Raw genomic sequence first — 22,998 nt, forward strand, 5'->3', positions numbered from 1 at the left:
TAAAGATCACAAAGTGCTTCACAACAAAAGGAGCATTAACAACTATCATAAATACGTGACATTACAAAAAAACAAAAAACAAAAGAATAACACGTACAATAAAAAGACCAGCCATAACCAACCACTACAATCTAGTTAAAGCCTCTTTAAAAAGCGAGATTTCAACTGAGTTTTAAAATTTTCCACACAATCTAAGCAGCGCATGGAAGGAGGCAACGCGTCCACAACCTCGGTGCCAACCTGAAAAGAACGGTTCCCCCTAGTTTTGAAAATGTGTAGGGGGGCAATAATAGTCTCTGACCTGTTGATTCAGAACTGCGTGAGGATGTACGCAGCTGTATCAGGTCTGAGATGTATGGGGGGGGCTTGTCCTTGTAGGGCTCTAAAAGTTAAGACCAAATTTGAAGTGCATTCTAAAAATCACGGTAACCAATGAAGTGAAGTAAAAATGGAGTAATATGTGCCCTTACTCGTGTGGGTTAAAAGCCTAGCAGCAGAATTTTGGGACGCTCTGGGAGGACAAAGATCCTTCTTATTAAGGCAAATAAAAGACTGTACAATAGTCTAAGCGAGACGAGATAAAAGATGAATAATCATCTCCAACTCGGCTTTTGACACCAAGGCTCTTATCTTTGAAAGTTCCTTAATTGAAAGAAACAGTTTTAATACGTTGTCGAGTGTTTCTCCAGAGACAACGCGCATCGAAAACAACACTGAGTCCTGAGACTGGGCTGAACAGACGAGCCTGAGTCACCAATGTGTTTTTAATCTGAGGGATGCTCTGCTCCGGAGCAAATGATTAAAGTTTCAGTCTTGGCTGAGTTCAACATTAAAAAGTTGTCATTTAGCCACTGCTTGATCCTACTCAGACAATTCATTAAAGATGACAGTTTAAAAAATCAGTAGGCTTAAAGGAAACAGTAAATGAATGTCATCTGCATACAAGTGATAAGAGGCTATAGAAGGATAATAACCAAATCCTTTCTCTCAGGTGCATCGTTTGGGTTGGTTGACAGTGAAGACGCGTGGTGAGAGGGATTGTCTCTCTATCGGACCTTCTCCAAGCCCTGGTTCTCACTCCTGGCAGGTAGTGAGCACTGTGCCTAACGCCATCTTCGTCATCCCTTCTTTTCCTAATCCTCATGTTACTGTCAGTCTACCTTTAAATCCTTGAATCTTCCGGCTCCTTCTGTTGATCTCTGCTCCTTTCCTGCGGAAAAACGGTTCTTCATCTTCAACTTTTCATCCTCCTAAAGACTGAAGGGTCGTTCTTCTTTCCTGTGAAACTTCCTGTCAATTTCCCCTACTGAAATTCCCCCCCACGACCACCTGAAAATTCCTGATCCTTTCTTAATTACCCCGACTGCCTCGCTGCTCCTTCAAAATCAAAACCACTGATCTGAAACTCTCATTGGGGACAACACATCTTACATTTCTTCTCAAACTCTCATTGAAGAATAACAATATAAGTTTCCGGAGCTTCTCTGACACATCCTGCACCTGGAAAATAAACAAAAGCCCCCTCAAAAGTCCGACACCCCCCCAACGTCTTCAGCTGCAGTGGCTCCTATGAACACACAGGCCAACGCACCTCTTAACCAAACACGTCCCAGGTAGGAGGCCCAGCTCAAGCTGCCGGGCTGTTTGTCTGAGCTTGCATCTTCCCTTTTCTTCGTATTACAAAAGGTACTCGCTGCTGCTGTTGGTCAATGAGGGGGAGTGGTACCCATGTAGTTATGATCAGATATCTTGACACATTTTTGCAACAACAAACAAATTAAATGAAATATACCCTTGTTCTTGTTCACACTTTTTCTCGAAGTTTTCTTTCAATTTAGCATACTGTATATTAATTAACCTGATTTACTACATATTCCTGATAGGGCAGTGAATCTCAAAATATTTACTATATTTATTCATTCCACCCATCTCTGCTTTAAGAATCTGTTGACTAGGTTGTAATCTGGGGACTGGGGAATGTCCAGGAATAAAAAAAAAATGTAAAAAATATTTTGAATTAGCCAGCATGTGAGAGAAAGGTCGGTTGATTCCTCATGTGACAATCCTCATCTTCTCATCTGGATGCTCGTGTGTTGAAGCTGAATCTCAAGAGCGACAATGACGTGGTTGTGTTTTGGGGAATTAAAGTCACAGCCGGGCAGATTGAATTGATTTAGTTACAGTGTACGCGTGGGGATCTGTCTGGATGTCACCTCACTAAGTATTTTAGCCTTTTTCGTCATTTAACACTACAAAATTGAATATTAGGTTCAAAGTACATTCGACTTTGAAAACCACATTTATTACCACATTAGTAGAGCATTGCTTCATATCATATCATCACTCATCAGCAGAACTTAGAGTTCAAATTTCAGGCTAAATTCCTGTTTCTGAAGATGTTAAACTCTGCTTACCACATGCTGCCGTGCGGACTTCCATCTCATTATCTTTTGATTTTGCTCTCTGATGGATTGGAGCCGTCTCTTTCTGGATATGGGTGTCCATGCTGTGTAGCGAGATGAGCCTCCTGAATTTGCACCAAGATGCATTGCAAAACTTTAATTATTGTTGCAAAAACACACTCCGTCATTTTGACCAGGAAAGAAGGTAGAAAAAGGCACATGCTAATAAAAAAAATTGGAGAAAAGAAAATGTTTATGTTTTTTAGAGATGTTAACAATTCCAAATTTTGCTGTACAATTAATTAGTAGTACAGTACTAGTAGTAAGAGCATTAGCCCCCATGGGTGGCGCAGTCCTGCAGCGGCCGGGTTCGAATGCTGCGAATGCCGGATCCCCCCATCTCTCTCCTTTAGAGTGCTTATCCAATGTCACACTAAAAAATGAAAGGAAAGCCCCCAAAAAATATCTTTGAAAAAAAGAAATCAATTGCAATTAGATCTCATTGCATGAAAAATTTCACCTTTATTAGTTTTCTTTTAACATAATATGAGTCCCCCCAGCCTGCGATGGTCCACAGTTTTAGAAATGGAGATTGGTGTAAAAACGAGCCCTGGGTATCCTGCTCTGCCTTTGAGAAAATGAAAGTCGATGGTGTGAACGTGAATCTTGCATCCTTATGAGGTCATAAGGGGCAAGTTCCTCTTCTTTTCTGCATTGCCGGCACATGAGAAAGAGAGAGACACCAAGGCTTTCAAATACAGACTCAGAAATGGCACGTACTAAGGAAAGCTCACTGTGGGACTGGCTCTAGTGGCTGGAATTCAGGAAAAATACTTAGATGCGGTATTAGGCCTATATAAAAATATTCAAATATACTCTTTTGGAAGTTGGCTTTCGAACATGACAACTTGGCAAACTCCATCAGCTGATGAGGATGTGTTATGATATACACTTAGGAGCAGCTCCTAAGGACCTTGGGTGAAAAACGTCATTAACATATAAGGCTGAAGACACTGGAAGCAAGCCTGCCTTCATCATCCGGACTTTGTTGGCATGTCATTACAGTATGCTGCTCTTACATATCAGATTTACCCTAAATAACAGTAAGTGTCCGTCTGGAGGAATATAGTACAAGTAGGTCGACGTTTCCCACTGGTTTTACAGTACAAGTCTCCAGTGGTCAGTACATCGCTCACGTCGGTCTAGTGTTTATCACACAAAATGTTTTGTAAAGAATACGTGTCTCCAATAATTGATTTCATGGGGTCCAATGATGTAAACACCTATACTCACTCGGTGGTAGATACTTTATCAGCCAGTTTTCTGGTTCCTCTGATATGATGTAATCTTTGAGTTTCAGCATTGATGAAACATTTGCGTGCTTCAGTGTCTGTCCTCTACAACAATGTAAATATGAAGGATTTATAGATTTAGTGTTGTGATGTGTGTACAGTTTTATATAAGATTGTGCTCCTACATATATACTGTAGCAACCCATTTTCAACCGGACAATCTTTGGTAAAAGGGAGATTATAGTCATTTCAGTTAAAACTTGGTTGTCAGGAATGAAACTTAAATGAATGAAAGGTTTCTCTGTCTGTTAACGTTGTTTTTCATTTGTTTTCAGATATTTACGAGGGATTGAGCTGTCAAGACTGAAGAGAAGCAAGGTGAACGTTGAACACATTAAACAAACTCTGGGTGGCAAACAAATTGCAGAGCAGGGCTGTGGCTGAGAAGCATGGCTTAATCCAGTCGGAGGACAAATATGGAAAGAGGAAAGTTAAAATCAGTCTCCTCTATGAGCACCAGTAATGTCCTTAGAGGGCACCATCATATTCACAAAGCAAGCTGGTTAGTGGTCCGCGATAGACGACGTGGGGTTGTGCCTGGAAGTTACCCGTGTTAAACTTTTATCACAGGTTGTTGGAACGAGCACTGAAACTGATGATCCACACATCAAGAGACTTTAAAGTTGACTTATTGAGCATCAAATTTGAGGTTTTTTTTTTTGCAAGTTCTGTTAAATTGAAATGAGATGTTGACACGACATTAAAAAAGAAAAAAGATTGTTATGTTTAATGGTTTTGACGACGTGGTTCGAATTTCAAAGTAATCAGTCACACATTGGAAATGTTGGGGATTGGCATAGTTTTTTTATAGCACAAGGAAATATGCAAACCAGAAAGGGAAAAGTGATATACAATGGTAATGGTTGGAAATTATGCTACAACACGAACATCAAACACAATCAAAAAAAAGAATAAACCATTAAGCTGATAATGAAGAAACAGGAAAAAGAATCAGAAGAAGAGACAAACAGCAAGGAAGAGACATTTGAAAAAAGCAAGGAGTGAGATAGAAGATAGATAGATAGATAGATGATAGATGATGGAGGATAGATGGATGGATGGATGGATGGATAGATAGATGCATGATGATCTTTTTGACCTTTCTATTCATTTCTACCATACTGTATATCTCAGCAACTTCAAGTTCACACAATCTACATCATTACAGTGAAAGAGGGAGTGTTTCCTGATACCAAACATAAAATATTAGTTACCCAAAATAAGTGTCTGAAAGGTTGCAAATGTTTGTGGAAGGCTGATTACAGTGCAGTCTGGAGCCTCCAGTCTGGAGCCTCCAGTCGGTGCGTCGGGTTCTACTTTCTATCTTTATCTGGTCGCTAGGTCTTTGTACTTTTGTGGTTTTGGGTGTTTTAAGTATGGAGTAAGATGTTTATAATATGCAAGCTTTCCATCGTATTCTAAGATAGTGCCTTGGTAGTTTATTTGGAAGGTTTATGAATTGTGTGAATTCAGTCATTTTGGAAGCAAGCTGTAAGTGTGTGTGCACGCTGGCTGTGCCACAATCTCATTGTGAGCACGGTTTTGGCAATTATAAAGCAAATAATGTCCCTGTGAGAAATTGGATGGTAAGGACGGAACTGCCAGGGCCAAATGTTGTCCCAGTCCACCGCTGTAGACTGGTAACATCGGGGTAATAATTAGAGGTCATATTGAGGTTCAATCTTTGTAATAAAATCTAAAAAGATTAGAGTAGTATGGGTTATAAAAACAACAAAACGTGAGGTGGATAAGCAGGTTAGCAAGACTACTGTATTAGACATAGGTAAACAGGTAATTATAAGCAATAACAACAGTAATATGCTTACAATGGGGAAAGTCATATTAATGTTATGTTTTGCAGTAACCATAGGTAAGTATCAGTTTAAAGCCTCAGAATTACATGGGGATTTCTGTTAAATTACACTTTAAACGTCCTCTAAGTTATTTGGTTATAATGCTTTAAACTAACAACCAAAAAGCACGAGGTTTCATCCATGGAAACACGTGGTGGTTTCAGTGAAATAAACATGAATCATGGTGGGAAAATACCTGTGTGTATGTATTTTTTTTTTTTTAAGTTATTTTTGATTCAGATGCTGTCAGCTGATCATCTCTGATCGACGATGTGTCACCGCTCTGTTTACAGGGGGGTGGTTTTTATCTCTACCATTCATACATCCTGGTAATCACACAATTACCGGGCTACCATACACACACACACACACACACACAAACACAACACACACACACACAAACACAACAGGTAAAATATCTCTTCCTCTGATTGTAGCTTGTCACTCCTTGTGATCTCCTGTAAATGTAAGTTCTTAGTTAATAAAAAAAAAAAGATGGAAAGAAAGTATATGCCTTTTTCAGAGTCTGTAGCTTTGAGGAGGGGGGGGGGGGGAGGGTGACCAAACGGCCACTTTGCCCTTTGGAAAGCCATGATGTCTCTCCTTAATGGGGGGGCGAAGCAGAGAAAGGGGATGGTAACCGGTTCCAGATTCAGCCCATCTGAGCTTTCATTTTCTCAAGGCAGAGCAGGACAACCAGGGTCGGTTTAACCTATCACCATAGTGTTAATGTGAAAAAACCTCATAACGTGAAGTTATCATGCCATGGGACCTTTAATGCATTGCTGGTTGTGTTTTTTTTGTCATGGGATGTTTTGACAATAACTACAATATGAAATATTCCAGACTTCTCCTTTGCCTCCTGTGTATTAATAGTTAACCATGAAATACAGTAACACTAGTAGCGCATACATAAAGAAATAAAATGAACATGAGCATCAGTCCACTCTGTACTGCTTAGCTAACCATGTCAAACATTCACACACGTAAATCATATTGTTCTACCTGGGATATTTTATGCTTTAAGTTAATTTCTTGTCAAAGAAAGAAATACAGCAATTGCTGATGATATATACATCATATACGACAGTACGCTTCAATAACAGTCTTCAGATTACTACTATACTGGTTCTACTTTTATGGAACATAACCACCATAGCACTAGCGCTAGCAGTGGCTTTGTCTATAAAATATGTAAAAAAGATTTTTTTGTGTATAAAAACTTCCCAGCAGGTTATCAGGAAAAATAAATAAGGCGCAAGGTGGCATCTGCACATGCTCCCTTGCTTTACAACTTCATACGAACAAACCATTTCAACACACAATCACTAGATCAGGCTTACTTCACCTAACTGACCGGTCTGAGCCAACACATGCCGATAGGCGCAGCCGAGCGAGTCCAGTGCTGGGACTGATGAGTGACACTGACTTTCTGATGATACAAATGGATTCCAGACTAAGGTATGACACCCGCTTTGCCTGTTGTTATGCAGTAATGTTGGTTTAAGTCAACGGGCTGATGTTGTCTTTAACTGTGTTGGATTTTTTTTTTTTTTTACACTCTGCTAACCGGAAACTGAATGTAGGCAATGTGTAGTTTAGGTTCCGTGATCAAGACCAAACCCAAAAAAAAGGAAGAACAAATACACTTCAATGGCTCAAAGATTGGTCATCTTTTTAAGTTCAAAATGCTATGAAAAAAATAGGGTCTAAAAGACAATATCAGCAGATATCAGGGCTGTAAAGTTCACCTTTTGTCAAGAAAAAAAGAGAAAAAAAAAGTCCTCTTCAAGAATACCTCCTTTTTTTAATTTATCTGATGCGGGACAGTTATCTTCTATTTTAAGATGTCATTTTGGCTTTATTATAATAATAATCAAAAGCAAGTGCCGTGTAACACCCTATAGGAATTCATACTGGCAGAAGCCATATTAATTATTTAAGTAATAAAATCGGAAAGTTCCATTCTTGAATTTAGGCTGAATCTCATTTCTCGTCTTACCCCTCCCTCGTTTTGCGGTTTACGCGGGACCTAGTGCGTACCCATGTAACGAACGAGGGGGAGGGGGATAGACCGAGGGGGAGGGGGGGCCAGGGGATGGACGAGGGGTAGGGGATAGAACCGAGGGGTAGGAATAGACGCGGGGTAGGGGATAGACGAGGGGAGGGGGGGGAGGGGGGGATGGACGAGGGGTAGGGGATAGACTAAGGGGGAGGGGATAGGACGAGGGGTAGTGATGACTAGACTTAGGGGGAGGGGATAGAAGAGGGGTAGGGGATAGACCGAGGGGGAGGGGATAGACCAAGGGGGGGGATAGACCGAGGGGTAGGGGATAGACCGAGGGGGAGGGGATAGACCGAGGGGTAGGTGATAGACTTAGGGGAGGGATAGACCGAGGGGTAGGGATTAGACGAGGTGTAGGGGATAGACGAGTGCGTGGGGATAGACCGAGGGGTAGGGGGACAGACCGAGGGGTAAGGGATAGACCGAGGGGTAGGGATAGACCGAGGGTTGTAGGGGATTAGACGAGGGGAAGGATAGGCGAGGGCTGTATGGCCCTAGAAACCGAGTGTGGACGCGGACCTCACTTGTAAACACACAAGCAACACGGGCGCCGCATCGACCTGAGAGACACAAGAATGTAAGACTTTCAGCTTAAATAATTGATGATTAAAGTTACAGGTACAGACAGTCCTTGTTTTGGGGGTCTGATGCAGTCGTGTACATGTAAACTTGCAGCCATGTTCCACGAAACTTTTAAAGTTTATTTTTATCTTTGCAATGTAACGCTAATCGCAATATCTGCATTTCTAGCCTGAATGGCTGTACACATGGATAGAGGATAATATAAATATAATAGTTAACGGGGGTCTAGATACATTGCTACTGCTTCATTATACGCCCTGTCTCACACAGGAGGGGGGACCACAGGAGGCCACCAGAAGTGGTCTCCATTGGGGGCGTGGAAACAAGCAGAAGTTTTTGAAATTCCTGTGTTCATGTGTACCATTCATGTATTGATTGGTCTAGTAGTTTTAAACATTTGTAATTATCTCTGTTCATTGTTCATGACAGTGTTATATGTTGGTTGGTTTTGATACGGGACACTGATTATATGTGAGGGGGGGGGGGGGGGGGGGGGGGTTATGGGCCAACAGGCATCAGACTGGTACTGGAATACTAGAACAGCTGGAGTTAATTGTTTAATTGGGGTCGTGTTTGTCGTAGTTTTTAGTTTTTTACATATTGAAGCCATTTTATGTGTGCGACATTGGTTCGTTATGGTTCTAATAGTGTGATAATGGTTTTGTAACTAACTTAGGAATGTTTTTGCCTGTATGTTAATTATCACAATAAAGACAGATTTTGTTTAACATGACATGTTTTTGAACATCGATGACATTACAAAACGGGATTAACTGAAACAGATATCAACACACCACATGTGTAAGGGCGTATCTGTATGTATACATGATACATGTGTTTAACATATGTATTGCAAACAGACCTAGACTAGACCTATAAGTGCCTTAAAGCCTCCGAGTGCAAAGTGCTCGGGCGCATTGTGTCTGTGGCCAAAATAAAAAATCTGCCTGAGATTAGCTGGTGTGACGCAGCGGGCAGGTGTACACAAGGGCGACAATGTTCAAACCTGTTCCAGATGGATTTGAATGAAACTAATACCGATGTTGGCTGAAACTGTATGATCATCAATGGTTTTGCTTTGAAGGAGAAGTTATATGCTGGACTTCGGTGAGACCAACACAAATTTGGCAGTCCAATAGCTGAGTCAAGAACCCCAAAGTCCGGGGGGGGTCCACATAAACGGAGTAACTAACAGTAGAAAAGTGTCTGAGCCAAGAGCGGGTCTCAGTACTGCAGCCTGCAGAGATCTACGTATACTACACCATTTGTAGTTTAGTTCTGGGATCAAGAGACCAAACCAAAAAAAGAGGAAAATTAACTCAAAAGGTTTGTACACATAAGACCAGCCTAACCACCCTACAATCTAGTTAAAAGCCTCTTTAAAAAGCCGAGATTTCAACTGAGTTTTAAAATTTTCCACACAATCTAAGCAGCGCATGGAAGGAGGCAAAGCGTTCCACACCCTCGGTTGCAACAACCTGAAAGAACGTCCCCCCTAGTTTTTAAAATGTGTAGGGGGGGAACACTAATAGTCTCTGACCTGTTGATCTCAGACTGCGTGAGGATGTACGCAGCTGTATCGGTCTGAGATGTATGGGGGGGCTTGTCTTGTAGGGCTCTAAAAGTTAAGACCAAATTTTGAAGTGCATTCTAAAATCACTGGTAACCAATGAAGTGAAGCTAAAACTGGAGTAATATGTGCCCTCTACTCGTTGGGTTAAAAGCTAGCAGCAGAATTTTGGACGCTCTGGAGACGACAAAGATCCTTCTTATTAGGCAAATAAAAGACTGTTACAATAGTCTAAGCGAGACGAGATAAAAGCATGAATAATCATCTCCAACTCGGCTTTTGACACCAGGCTCTTATCTTTGAAATGTTCCTTAATTGAAAGAACGGTGTTTAATAAGTTGTTTCGAGTGTTTCTCCAGAGACACGGCCGCATCGAAAACAACACCTGAGCTCCTGAGACTGGGCTGAACAGACGAGCCTGAGTCACGGGGTAGTGGGTTCTTATCGGCAGGTCGTGCGCTCTCGCGGCATGAGTGCGATGTTGCAGGCGTTCTGAGTTCAACAGTACAAAAGGGGTGCATTTGTGTGCCACTACCGTGATGCCTACGCAGCAACTGTCAAGACTCTAAAACCTCAGTAGGCTTAAAGGAACAGTATAACTGAATGTCATCTGCATACAAGTGATAAGAGGCTATAGAAGGATAATAACCAAATCCTTTTCCTCTCAGGTGCATCGTTTGGTGTTGGTTGACAGTGAAGACGCGGTGAGAGGGATTGTCTCTCTATCTGACCTTCTCCAAGCCCTGGTTCTCACTCCTGCAGGTATTGATGCACTGTGCTCCTAACGCCAATCCTTCCGTTCATCCCTTCTTTTCCTCAATCCTCAGTTATCTGTCAGTCTACCTTTAAATCCTTGAATCTTCCGGCTCCTTCTGTTGATCTCTGCTCCTTTTCCTGCGGAAAAACTGTTCTTCATCTTCAACTTTTCATCCTCCTAAAGACATGAAGGGTCTTTCTTCTCTTCCTGTGAAACTTCCTGTCAATTTCCCCCTTCCCTGAAATCTCCGACCCCTGAAATCTCCTGATCCTTTCTTAATTACCCCGACTGCCTCCTGCTGCTCCTTCAAAATCAACAAACCACCTGATCTGAAACTCTCATTGGGGACAAACATTCTTACATTTCTTCTCAAACTCTCATTTGAAGAATTAAAATATAAGTTTCCGGAGCTTGCTCTGACACATCCTGCACCTGGAAAATAAACAAAAGCCCCCTCAAAGTCCGACACCCCCCCAACGTCTTCACGCTGCAGTGGCTCCTATGAAACCACCAGGCCAACAGCACCTCTTAACCAACACGTCCCAGGTAGGAGGCCCAGCTCAAGCTGCCGGTGGCTGCTTGTCTGAGCTTGCATCTTCACTTTTCCTTCGTATTACAAAGTCTCGCTGCTGCCTGTTGTGGATCATATGAGGGGGAGTTGGTACCCATGTAGTTATGGCATCTATCTTGACACATTTTAGCAACAACAACAAATTAAATGAAATATACCCTTGTTTCTTGTTCACAACTTTTTCTTCGAAGTTTTCTTTCAATTTAGCATAATGTATATTAATTTAATACCTGATTTACTACATATTTCCTGATAGGGCAGTGAATCTCAAAATATTTACTATATTTTATTCATTCCCACCCATCTCTGCTTTAAGAATCTGTTGACTAGGTTGTAATCTGGGGACTGGGGAATGTCCAGTAATAAAAAAAAAATGTAAAATAATATTTTGAATTAGCCAGCATGTGAGAGAAAGTTCGGTCTGATTCCTCATGTGACATCCTCCTTCCTCATCTGATGATTCGTGTTGAAGCTGAATCTCAAGAGTCGACATTGACGTGGTTTGTGTTTTGGGGAATTAAAGTCACAGCGGGCAGATTGATTTGATTTAGTTACACGTGTAGCCGCGTGGGGATCTGTCTGGATGTCACTCACTAAGTATTTTAGCCTTTCTTCGTCATTTAAACACTACAAAATATTGAATATTTTAGGTTCAAAGTACATTCTGACTTTGAAAACCACATTTATTACCACATTTAGTAGAGCATTTGCTCATATCATATCATCCTCATCAGCAGACTTTAGAGTTCAAATTTCAGCTCTAAATTCCTGTTTCTGGAAGATGTTAAACTCTTGCTTACCACATGCTGCCGTGCCGGACTTCCATCTCATTATCTTTTGAGATTTTGCTCCTCTGATGGATTGGAGCGTTCTCTTTCTGTGAATGGGTGTCCATGCTGTGTAGCGAGATGAGCCTCCTGAATTTGCACCCAAGATGCATTGCAAAACTTTAATTTATTGTTGCCAACACAGCCTCCGTAATTCTTGACCAGGAAGAAGGTAGAAAAAGGCACATAGCTAATAAAAAAAATTGGAGAAAATGTTTTTTTAGAGATGTAACAATTCCAAATTTTGCTGTACAATTAATTAGTAGTACAGTACTAGTAGTAAGAGCATTAGCCCCCATGGTGGCGCAGTCCTGCAGCGGCCCGGGTTCGAATGCTGCGAATGCCGGTATCCCCCCATCTCTCTCCCCCTTTAGAGTCTATCCACTGTCACTAAAAAATGAAAGGAAAAGCCCCAAAAAATTATCTTTGAAAAAAAGAAATAATTGCAATTAAAGATCTCATTGCATGAAAATTTCACTTTATTAGTTTTCTTTTAACATTAATATGAGTCCCCCCAGCCTGCCGATGGTCCCCCAGTTTCTAGAAATGGAGATTGGTGTAAACCGAGCCCTGGGTATCCTGCTCTGCCTTTGAGAAAATGAAAGCTCAGATGGTCTGAACGTGAATCTTGCTCCTTATGAGGTCATAAGGGGCAAGGTCTCCTCTTCTTTCTCTGCATTGCCGGCACATGAGAAAGAGAGAGACACCAAGGCTTTCAAACTACAGACTCAGAAATGGCACGTCCTAAGGAAAGCTCACTGTGGGACTGGCTCTAGTGGCTGGAATTCAGGAAAAATACTTTAGATGCAGTATTAGGCCTATATAAAAATATTCAAATATACTCTTTTTGGAAGTTGGCTTTCGAACATGACAACTTGGCAAACTCCATCAGCTGATGAGGATGTGTTATGATATTACACTTAGGAGCAGCTCCTAATGGACCTTGTGGTGAAACGTTCATTAACATAATAGGCTGAAGACCTTAGGAAGCAAGCCTGCCTTCATCATCCGTGACTTCTGTTGGCATGTCATTACAGTATGCTGCATTTACATCATATCAGATTTACCCTAAATAAACAGTAAGTGTCCGTCTTGGAGACTATACTGTACAAGTAGGTCGACGTTTCCCACTTGGTTTTACAGTACAAGTCCTCCAGTGGTCAGTACATCTGCTCACTGTCGGTCTATGAGTTTATCACACAACATGTTTTGATAAAGAATACGTGTCTCCAATAATTGATTTCATGGGTGTCCAATGATGTAAACACCCTTAATCCACTCAGGCTGTGTAGATACTTTATCAGCCAGTTTTTCTGGTTCCTCTGATATGATGTAATCTTTGAGTTTCAGCATTGATGAAACATTCTGCGTGCTTCAGTGTCTGTCCTCTGTCTACAACAATGTAAATATTGAATGGATTATAGATTTAGTGTTGTGAATGTGTGTACAGTTTTATATAAGATTGTGCTCCTTACATATATACTGTAGCAACCCATTTTCAACCGGACAATCTTTGGTAAAAGGGAGATTATAGTCATTTCAGTTAAACTTGGTGTCAGAATGAAAACTTAAATGAATGAAAAGGTTTTTCCTCTGTTCTTGTTAACGTTGTCTTCTCATTTGTTTTTCAGATATTTACGAGGGATTGAGCTGTCAAGACTGAAGAAAGCAAGGTGAACGTTGACCACATTAAACAAAACTCTGGGGTGGCAAAACAAATTTGCAGAGCAGGGCTGTGGCTGAGAAGTCACTGGCTTAATCCCAGTCCGGAGGACAAATATGGAAAGAGAAAGTTAAAATCAGTCTCCTCTATGAGCACCAGTAATGTCCTTTAGAGGGCACCATATTCACAAAGCAAGCTGGTTAGTTGGTCCGCGATAGACGACGTGGGGTTGTGCCTGGAAGTTACCCGTGTTAAACTTTATCACAGGTTTGATTGGAAAGCAGCACTGAACTGATGATCCACACATCAAGAGACTTTTAAAGTTGACTTATTGAGCATCAAATTTGAGGGGTTTTTTTTGCAAGTTCTGTTAACTTGGAAATTGAGATGTTGACACGACATGTAAAAAAGAAAAAAAGATGTTATGTTTAATGGTTTTGACGACGTGGTCTTCGAATAATTTCAAAGTAATCAGTCACACATTGGAAATGTTGGATACTTGGAATTAGTTTTTTTATAGCACAAGGAAAATATGCAAAACCAGACAGGGAAAAGTATACAATGGTAATGGTGGAAATTATGCTACAACACGAACATCAAACACAATCAAAAAAAGAATAAACCATTAAGCTGATAATGAAGAAACATGAAAAAAGAATCAGAAGAAGAGCACAAACAAGCAAGGCAAGAGACATTTGAAAAGCAAGGAGTGAGATAGATAGATAGATAGATAGATAGATAGATAGATAGATGGATGGATGGATAGATGGATGGATGGATGGATGGATAGATAGATGCATATGATCTTTTTGAGCCTTTCTATTCATTTCTACCATACTGTATATCTCAGCAACTTCAAGTTCACACAATCTTACATCATTACAGTGAAAGAGGGAGTATGTTTCCTGATACAAACATAAATATGATAGTTACCCAAAATAAGTGTCTGAAATGTTTGCAAATGTTTGTAAGGCTGTACAGCTGCAGTCTGGAGCCTCCAGTCTGGAGCCTCCAGTCTGGTGCCGTCGGGCTTCTACTTTTCATATTCTTATCTGGTCCGCTAGGTCTTTGTACTTTTGTGTTTTGGGTGTTTTAAGTATGGAGTAATATGTTTTAAATATGCAAGCGTTTCCATCGTATTCTAAGATAGTGCCTTGGTAGTTTATTTGAAGGTTTTATGAATTGTGTGAATTCATTCATTTTGGAAGCCTGTAAGTGTGTGTGTCACGCTGCTGGTGCCACAATCTCATGTGAGCACGGTTTTTGCAATTATAAAGCAAATAATGTCCCTGTGAGAAATTGGACTGGTAAGGGACGGAACTGCCAGGGCCAAATTGTTGTCCCAGTCCACCGCTGTAGCCTGGTAACATCGGGGTAATAATTAGTGGTCATATTGAGGTTCAATCTTTGTAATAACATCTAAAAAGATTAGAGTAGTATCGGGTTATAAAAACAACAAAACGTGAGGTGGATAAGCAGGTTAGCAAGCTACTGTATTAGAACATAGGTAAACAGGTAATTATAAGCAATAACAACAGTTAATATGCTTACAATGGGAAAGTCATATTAATGTTATGTTTTTGCAGTAACCATAGGTAAGTATCAGTTTAAAAGCCTCAGAATTACATGGGGATTTCTGTTAAATTTACACTTTAAACGTCCTCTAAGTTATTTGGTTATAATGCTTTAAACTTAACACCAAAAGCCAGAGGTCATTCCATGGAAACACAGCTGGTGGTTTCAGTGAAATAAACATGAATCATGGTGGGAAAATACCTGTGTTTCATGTATTGTTTTTTTTTTTTAAGTTATTTTTGATCCAGATGCTGTCAGCTGATCCTCTCTGACTGACGATGTGTCACCGCTCTGTTTACCAGGGGTGTGTTTGTTATCTCTACCACTTTCATACATCCTGGTACATCACACAATTACCGGGCTACATGGACACCACACCACACACACACACACCACACACACACACACACACAACACAACACTAGGTAAATATCTCTTCCTCTGCTTGTAGCTTGTCACTCCTTTGTGATCTCCTGATAAATGTAAGTTATAGTTAATAAAAAAAAAAAGATGGAAAGAAAGTATATGCCTTTTTCAGAGTCTGTAGCTTTTGAGGAGGGGGGGGGGGGGGGAGGTGACCAACGGCCACTTTGCTCCTTTGAAAGCCATGATGTCTCTCTCTCTCATGGGGGGGCGAAGCAGAGAAAGGGGAGGTAACCAGGTTCCAGATCAGCCCATCTGAGCTTTCATTTTCTCAAAGGCAGAGCAGGACACCCAGGGCTCGGTTTACACCTATCACCATAGTGTTAATGTGAAAAACCTCATAACGTGAAGTTATCATGCCATGGGACCTTTAATGCATTGCTGGTTGTTGTTTTTTTGTCATGGGATGTTTTGACAATAACTACAATATGAAATATTGCCAGACTTCTCCTTTGCCTCCTGTGTATTAATAGTTAACCATGAAATACAGTAACACTAGTCAGCCGCATACATAAAGAAATAACTGAACATGAGCATCAGTCCACTCTGTCCTGCTTAGCTAACCATGTCAAACATATCACACGTAAATCATATTGTTCTACCTGGGATATTTTATGCTTTAAGTTAAATTTTCTTGTCAAAGAAAGAAATAACAGCAATGCTGCTGATCATAATACACTCAATACGACAGTACTGCTTCAAATAACAGTATTCAGATTACTACTCATACTGGTTCTACTTTTATGGCAACACTAACACCATAGCACTAGCGCTAGCAGTGCTTTGTCTATAAAATATGTACAAAAAAGATTTTTTTGTGTATAAAAACTTCCCAGCAGGTTATCAAGGAAAAATAAATAAGGCGCAGGTCGTGCATCTGCCACATGCTCCCTCTGCTTTACAACTTCATACTCTGAACAAACATTTCAACCACCAATCACTAGATCAGGCTGTTACTTCACCTAACTGACTCGGTCTGAGCCAACACATGCCGATAGGCTGCAGCCGAGCGAGTCCAGCTGCTGGGACTGATGAGTGACACTGACTTCTGACTGATCAAATGGATTCCAGACTAAGGTATGACACCCGCTTTGCCCTGTTGTTATTGCAGTAATGTTTGGTTTAAGTCAACGGGCTGATGTTGTCTTTAACTGTGGTTGGATTTTTTTTTTTTTTTACACTCTGCTAACCGGAACTGAATGTAGGCAATGTGTAGTTTAGTTTCCGTGATCAAGACCAAACCCAAAAAAAGGAAGAACAAATACTTCAATGGCTCAAAGATTGTCATCTTTTTAAGTTCAAAATGCTATAAAAAATAAGGTGTCTAAAAGACAATATCAGCAGATATCAGGGCTGTAAAGTTCACCTTTTGTCAAGAAAAAAAGAGAAAAAAAAAAGTCCTCTTCAAGAATACCTCCTTTTTTATAATTTATCTGATGCGAGGACAGTTTATCTTCTATTTTAAGATGATCATTTTGCTTTATTATTAATAATAATCAAAAAGCAAGTGCCGTGTAACACCCTATAGGATCATACTGGATGAAGCCATATTAATTACTTTAAGTATAAAATGGAAATGTTCCCATTCTTGAACTTAGGCTGAATCTCATTTCTCTGTCTTACCCCTTCCCCTCGTTTTTGCGCGTTTACGCGGGACCTAGTGCTGTCCCCATTGTAACGACCGAGGGGGAGGGGATAGACCGAGGGGGAGGGGGGGCAGGGGATGGACCGAGGGGTAGGGGATAGGCACCGGGGTAGGGAATAGACCGAGGGGTAGGGGATAGACGAGGGGGAGGGGGGGAGGGGAGGGACGACGAGGGGTAGGGGATAGACTAAGGGGGAGGGGATAGACCGAGGGGTAGGGATAGACATTAGGGGGAGGGGATGACGAGGGGTAGGAGGTAGACAAGACGGGGGAGGGGATGACCAAGGGGGAGGGGAATAAGAGAGGGGTAGGGATAGACCGAGGGGGAGGGGATAGACACGAGGGGTAGGTGATAGACTTAGGCGGAGGGGATAGACCGAGGGGTAGGGGATAGACCGAGGTGTAGGGGTAGACGAGGTGTAGGGGATAGACGGGGGTAGGGGGACAGACCGAGGGGTAAGGGATAGACCGAGGGGTAGGGGATAGACCGAGGTGTAGGGGATAGACCGAGGGGTAAGGGATAGGCCGAGGGCTGTATGGCCCTAGAAACCGAGTGTGGACGCGACCTCACTTGTAAACACACAAGCAACACGGGCCGCCGCATCGACCTGAGAGACACAAGAATGTAAGTACTTTCAGCTTAAATAATTGATTTAAAAGTTACAGTTACAGACAGTCTTGTTTTGGGGTCTATGCAGTCCTGTACATGTAAACTTGCAGCCATGTTCCTAACTGAAACTTTTAAAGTTTATTTTTATCTTGCAATGCTAACGCTAATCGCTAATCTTGCATTTCTCTGCCTTGAATGGACTGTACACATGGCATAGATTGTATATATATATATATATTAATATTAACGGTCTATGATACATTGCTACGTGCTTTACATATACCGCCCTGTCTCACACAGGAGGACACAGGAGGACACAGCAGCTGGTCCACTTTGGGGCTGAAAACAAGCAGAAGTTTTTTAAATCCTGTGTTCATGTTGTACCCATTCATTATTGCATTGGTACTGTATTATTGTAATCATTTGTAATTAATTCCTGTTCATTGTTCATGCACTTGTTATATTGTTGTTGGTTTTGATACGGGACACTGATAATATGTGAGGGGGGGGGGGGGGGGGGGGGGGGGGTTGGCCAACAGGCATCAGACTGGTCTGGATATCAGAACAGCTGGAGTTAATTTGTTTATTTGGGTCTTGTTTGTATTTTTAGTTTTACACATTTGAAGCCTTTTTATGTGTGCGACATGTTAGTTATGGTTCTAATAGTTGATAATGGTTTTGTAACATATATCTTATGTAATGTTTTTGCCTGTGTTAATTTATCACCATAAAGACAGATTTTTGTTAACAAAATGTTTTCTGAACATCGATGACATTCAAAACGGTGATAACTGAAACAGATATTCAAAAACACCATGTGTACAGGGCGATATAGTATGTATACATGATACATGTGTTTACACATATGTATTGCAAACGACCTAGACCTAGACTATACTTGCCTTAAAGCCCAGAGTGCAAAGTGCTCGCTGACATTGTGTCTGTGGCCAAAAATAAAAATCTGCCTGATGATTGTGTGTGTGACGCAGGCGGTGCAGGTGTACACAGGCGACCAATGTCATACTGTTCCAGATGGATTTGAATTAAAACTATACTGTTTTCGAACTAGTATGCTACATCAATGGTTTTGTTGAAGGAGGAAGATAGCTGGACTTGGTGAAGACCAACCACAATATTTGGCCAGTCCAATAGCTGGTTCAAGACAAGTCGGGTCCACATACTAAAGAGTCCAATACAGTAGAAAAGTGTCTTGAGTCCAAGAGCGGGCTCAAGTATGCAGCCCTGGCAGATATACTGTATACTACACCATGGTAGTTTAGTTTCGGGATCAAGACCAAACCAAAAAAAGAGAAAAACTTCAAAGGTTTCCAGATTTCATCTCTTAGGTTTACACTTCTGTAAACATAAAGTCGGTGTTATTTTAATAAACAATATCTGCAGAAAATATCAAAGTGTCCTCCTAATTTGTTTCATTGAGACCACAGCTTGAACACAACAGAGGCTCTGGAAAATCCAGGATTACCCGGCAAAACAATTGGCTCAATTTATTCTGAAATCAAATGCGTCATCCAGTAACAACCCCTTCTCACTCCCAACTCGTAACACACTGACGCCTGGGCAGTGGCTCTCAGCGTCAGACACCAACGCAACGATCCACCCTCAGCGTGCGTATGGAACGCCCCGGGCACAGCGCTGCAAGATGACGTCGTATGAAGAGCGACAACGGTAGCGAGTAGTGTGAAAAACAGTCGCATAGAACATAGAAACATGGCATGGAACATAGAAACATGGCATGGAACATAGAAACATGGCATAGAACATAGAACAGGCAGGACATAGAACATAGAAACATGGCAGGAACATAGAAACATGGCATGGAACATAGAAACTGCATGAACATAGAAACATGGCAGAACAAAAACAAATAACAATAGAAACATGGCAATGGAACGATAGAAACAGGCATGAACATACAGAACCATGGAACATAGAAACTAGAAACAAATGGCCTGAACAATGAGAAACAGGCATAGAACATGAAACATGGCATGGAATATAAACATGGAATAGACATAGAAACATGCATGGAACATAGAAACATGGCATGAACATAGAAACATGTGCATAGAACATAGAAACATGGCATAGAACTAGAAACATGGCATGAACATAGAAACATGGCATGAACATAGAAACATGGCATTGACACATAAACAGCATGGAACATAGAAACATGGCATGGAACATAGAAACATGGCATTGAACATAGAAACATGGCATAGAACATAGAAACATGGCATGGAACATAGAAACATGGCATAGAACATAGAAACATGGCATGGAACATAGAAACATGGCATGGAACATAGAAACATGGCATAGAACATAGAAACATGGCATGGAACATAGAAACATGGCATAGAACATAGAAACATGGCATGGAACATAGAAACATGCATAACATAGAAACATGGCATGGAACATAGACACAGTGCATAGAACATAGAAACATGGCATAGACACTAAAACATGGCATGGAACATAGAAACATGGCATAGAACATGGAACTGGCATAGAACAAGAAACATGGCATAGGACATGAAACATGGCATGGAACATAAACAAACTGGCATAGAACATGGAAACATGCATGGAACATGAAACTGGCATGGAACTAGAAACATGGCTATACAAGAAACATGGCATGGAACATAGAAACATGGCATGGAACATAGAAACAGGCATAGAACATAGAAACATGCATGAACATAAAACATGGCATAGAACATAGAAACATGGCAGGAAAATAGAAACATGGCATAGAAATAGAAACTGGCATGGAACCTAGAACATGGCATAGAACATAGAAACATGGCATGAACATAGAACCATGGCATAGAACATGAAACATGGCATGGAACATAGAAAACAATGGCATAGAAACATGAACATGGCATGGAACATAGAAACATGGCATAGAACATAGAAACTGCATGGAACATAGAAAATGGCATGTAACATAGAAACATGGCATAGAACCATAAAACAGGCATGCTAGAAACTGGCATAGACCATATAAACATGGCATGGACACATATAAACATGGCATAGAACTAGAAACATGGCATGGAACATAGAAACATGGCATGGAACATAGAAACATGGCATAGAAAATAGAACATAGAAACATGGCATGGAAACATAGACAATGGCATAGAACATAGAACATGGCATGGAACATAGAAACAATGGCAGAACATAGAACATGGCATAGAACATAAAACATGGCATAACATAGAAACGTAGCATAGAACATAGAAACATGGCATAGAACATAGAAACATGGCATGGAACATAGAAACATGGCATAGAACATAGAAACATGGCATAGAACATAGAAACATGGCATGGAACATAGAAACATGGCATGGAACATAGAAACATGGCATAGAACATAGAAACATGGCATGGACATAGAAACATGGCATGGAACATAGAAACATGGCATAGAACATAGAAACATGGCATGGAACATAGAAACATGGCATGGAACATAGAAACATGGCATAGAACATAGAAACATGGCATGGAACATAGAAACATGGCATGGAACATAGAAACATGGCATGGAACATAGAAACATGGCATGGAACATAGAAACATGGCATAGAACATGAACTGGCATACATAGAAACATGGCATGGAACATAGAAACAGGGCATGGAACTAGAAACATGGCATAGAACATAGAACATGGCATGGAACATAGAAACATGGCATAGACATAGAAAACATGGCATGGAAACATAGAACATGGCATAGAACATGGAAACTGGCATAGAAATAGAAACATGCATAGAACATGGAACATGGCTGGAACATAGAAACATGGCATAGAACATGGAAACATGGCATGGAACATAGAAACATGGCATAGAACATGGAAACATGGCATGGAACATAGAAACATGGCATAGAACATGGAAACATGGCATGGAACATAGAACATGGCATGGAACTAGAACGGGAACATAGAAACATGCAGGAACATAGAAACATGGCATGGAAACTAGAAAATGGCATAGAAATGAAACATGGCATGGAACATAGAAACATGGCTAGAACATGGAAACCTGGCAATAAACATAGAACATGGCATAGAACATGGAAACTGGCATGGAACATAGAAACATGGCATAGAACATGGAAACCATGGCATGGAACATAGAAACATGCATAGAACATGGAAACATGGCTGGAACTATAAAATGGCATAGAACATGGAAACATGGCATGGAACATAGAAACATGGCATGGAACATAGAAACATGGCATAGAACATAGAAACATGGCATGGAACATAGAAACATGGCATGGAACATAGAAACATGGCATAGAACATAGAAACATGGCATGGAACATAGAAACATGGCATAGAACATGGAAACATGGCATGGAACATAGAAACACAGACTGGGTCAACCCAGCCCGATCTGCCAGTGATTTGATTTCGCCCTGCAGCTCAGGCAGGAAACCTGCACGTTTATCAATTCTTCTTCTTCTGTTACAATTTTGCGGGGACCAATAACAAACCGGCTCATCCACCTGGCGCGCCATTGGCGGGTTCAACACAACGACGATAGAGTAGCAATCAAACAGCTTTTTGTTTACATTCGACAAGGCGCCCACCGAAGCGCAGACACCCGTTGTCTGCTACGTCCCCCGGATCGTTGGTCTGATTGGTTGAAGGACTAACCAATTGCAAACAGAGTCGTTCGAGCCATGCCCGTTGATCCTCTCGTGCAGTAGAAAGTCCAGAGCAGACTCCCAAGACTGACGTTCAATCGCCATCTTTTTCTAAACCTTACGGTCCCATTCTTGTGCCGCGCGTCCGTTAAATGTACCGAGACTGAGGATAAAAGGATTGTCACCATGGTAACTTTCAAACAAACAATTGAGATCTTTAAAAAAGGACTAAATACATTTCTTTTTAGCAGAACATATGAGTTTTAACCTTGCACAACAATATTGTTGTACTATTTATATTCTTTTAAACTGTTGTTTTTATGTTGCTTTTATGAGCTTCCTGTAGCACTTTGAGGTTTGTCTTGAATGTAAAGTGCATTACAAATAAAATGTATT

The 22,998-nt window shown here is 41.0% G+C and overlaps 1 protein-coding gene across 1 annotated transcript in view; it reads left to right on the forward strand.

Annotated features, from left to right (window-relative positions):
• Positions 1–13,771, forward strand: part of prkag3b (protein kinase, AMP-activated, gamma 3b non-catalytic subunit) — a 28,180-nt gene extending 14,409 nt beyond the window's left edge. Inside the window, 2 exon segments of the mRNA XM_032515404.1 lie at positions 10,493–10,586; positions 13,611–13,771. Of these exon segments, the coding sequence (XP_032371295.1) occupies positions 10,493–10,586; positions 13,611–13,642 (126 nt within the window). The 3' untranslated portion in view covers positions 13,643–13,771.
• Positions 13,772–22,998: the final 9,227 nt, after the last annotated feature.

This window comes from Etheostoma spectabile, chromosome 5 (genome assembly GCF_008692095.1).
Source record: "Etheostoma spectabile isolate EspeVRDwgs_2016 chromosome 5, UIUC_Espe_1.0, whole genome shotgun sequence".
In the NCBI taxonomy this organism is placed as follows: Eukaryota; Metazoa; Chordata; class Actinopteri; order Perciformes; family Percidae; genus Etheostoma; species Etheostoma spectabile.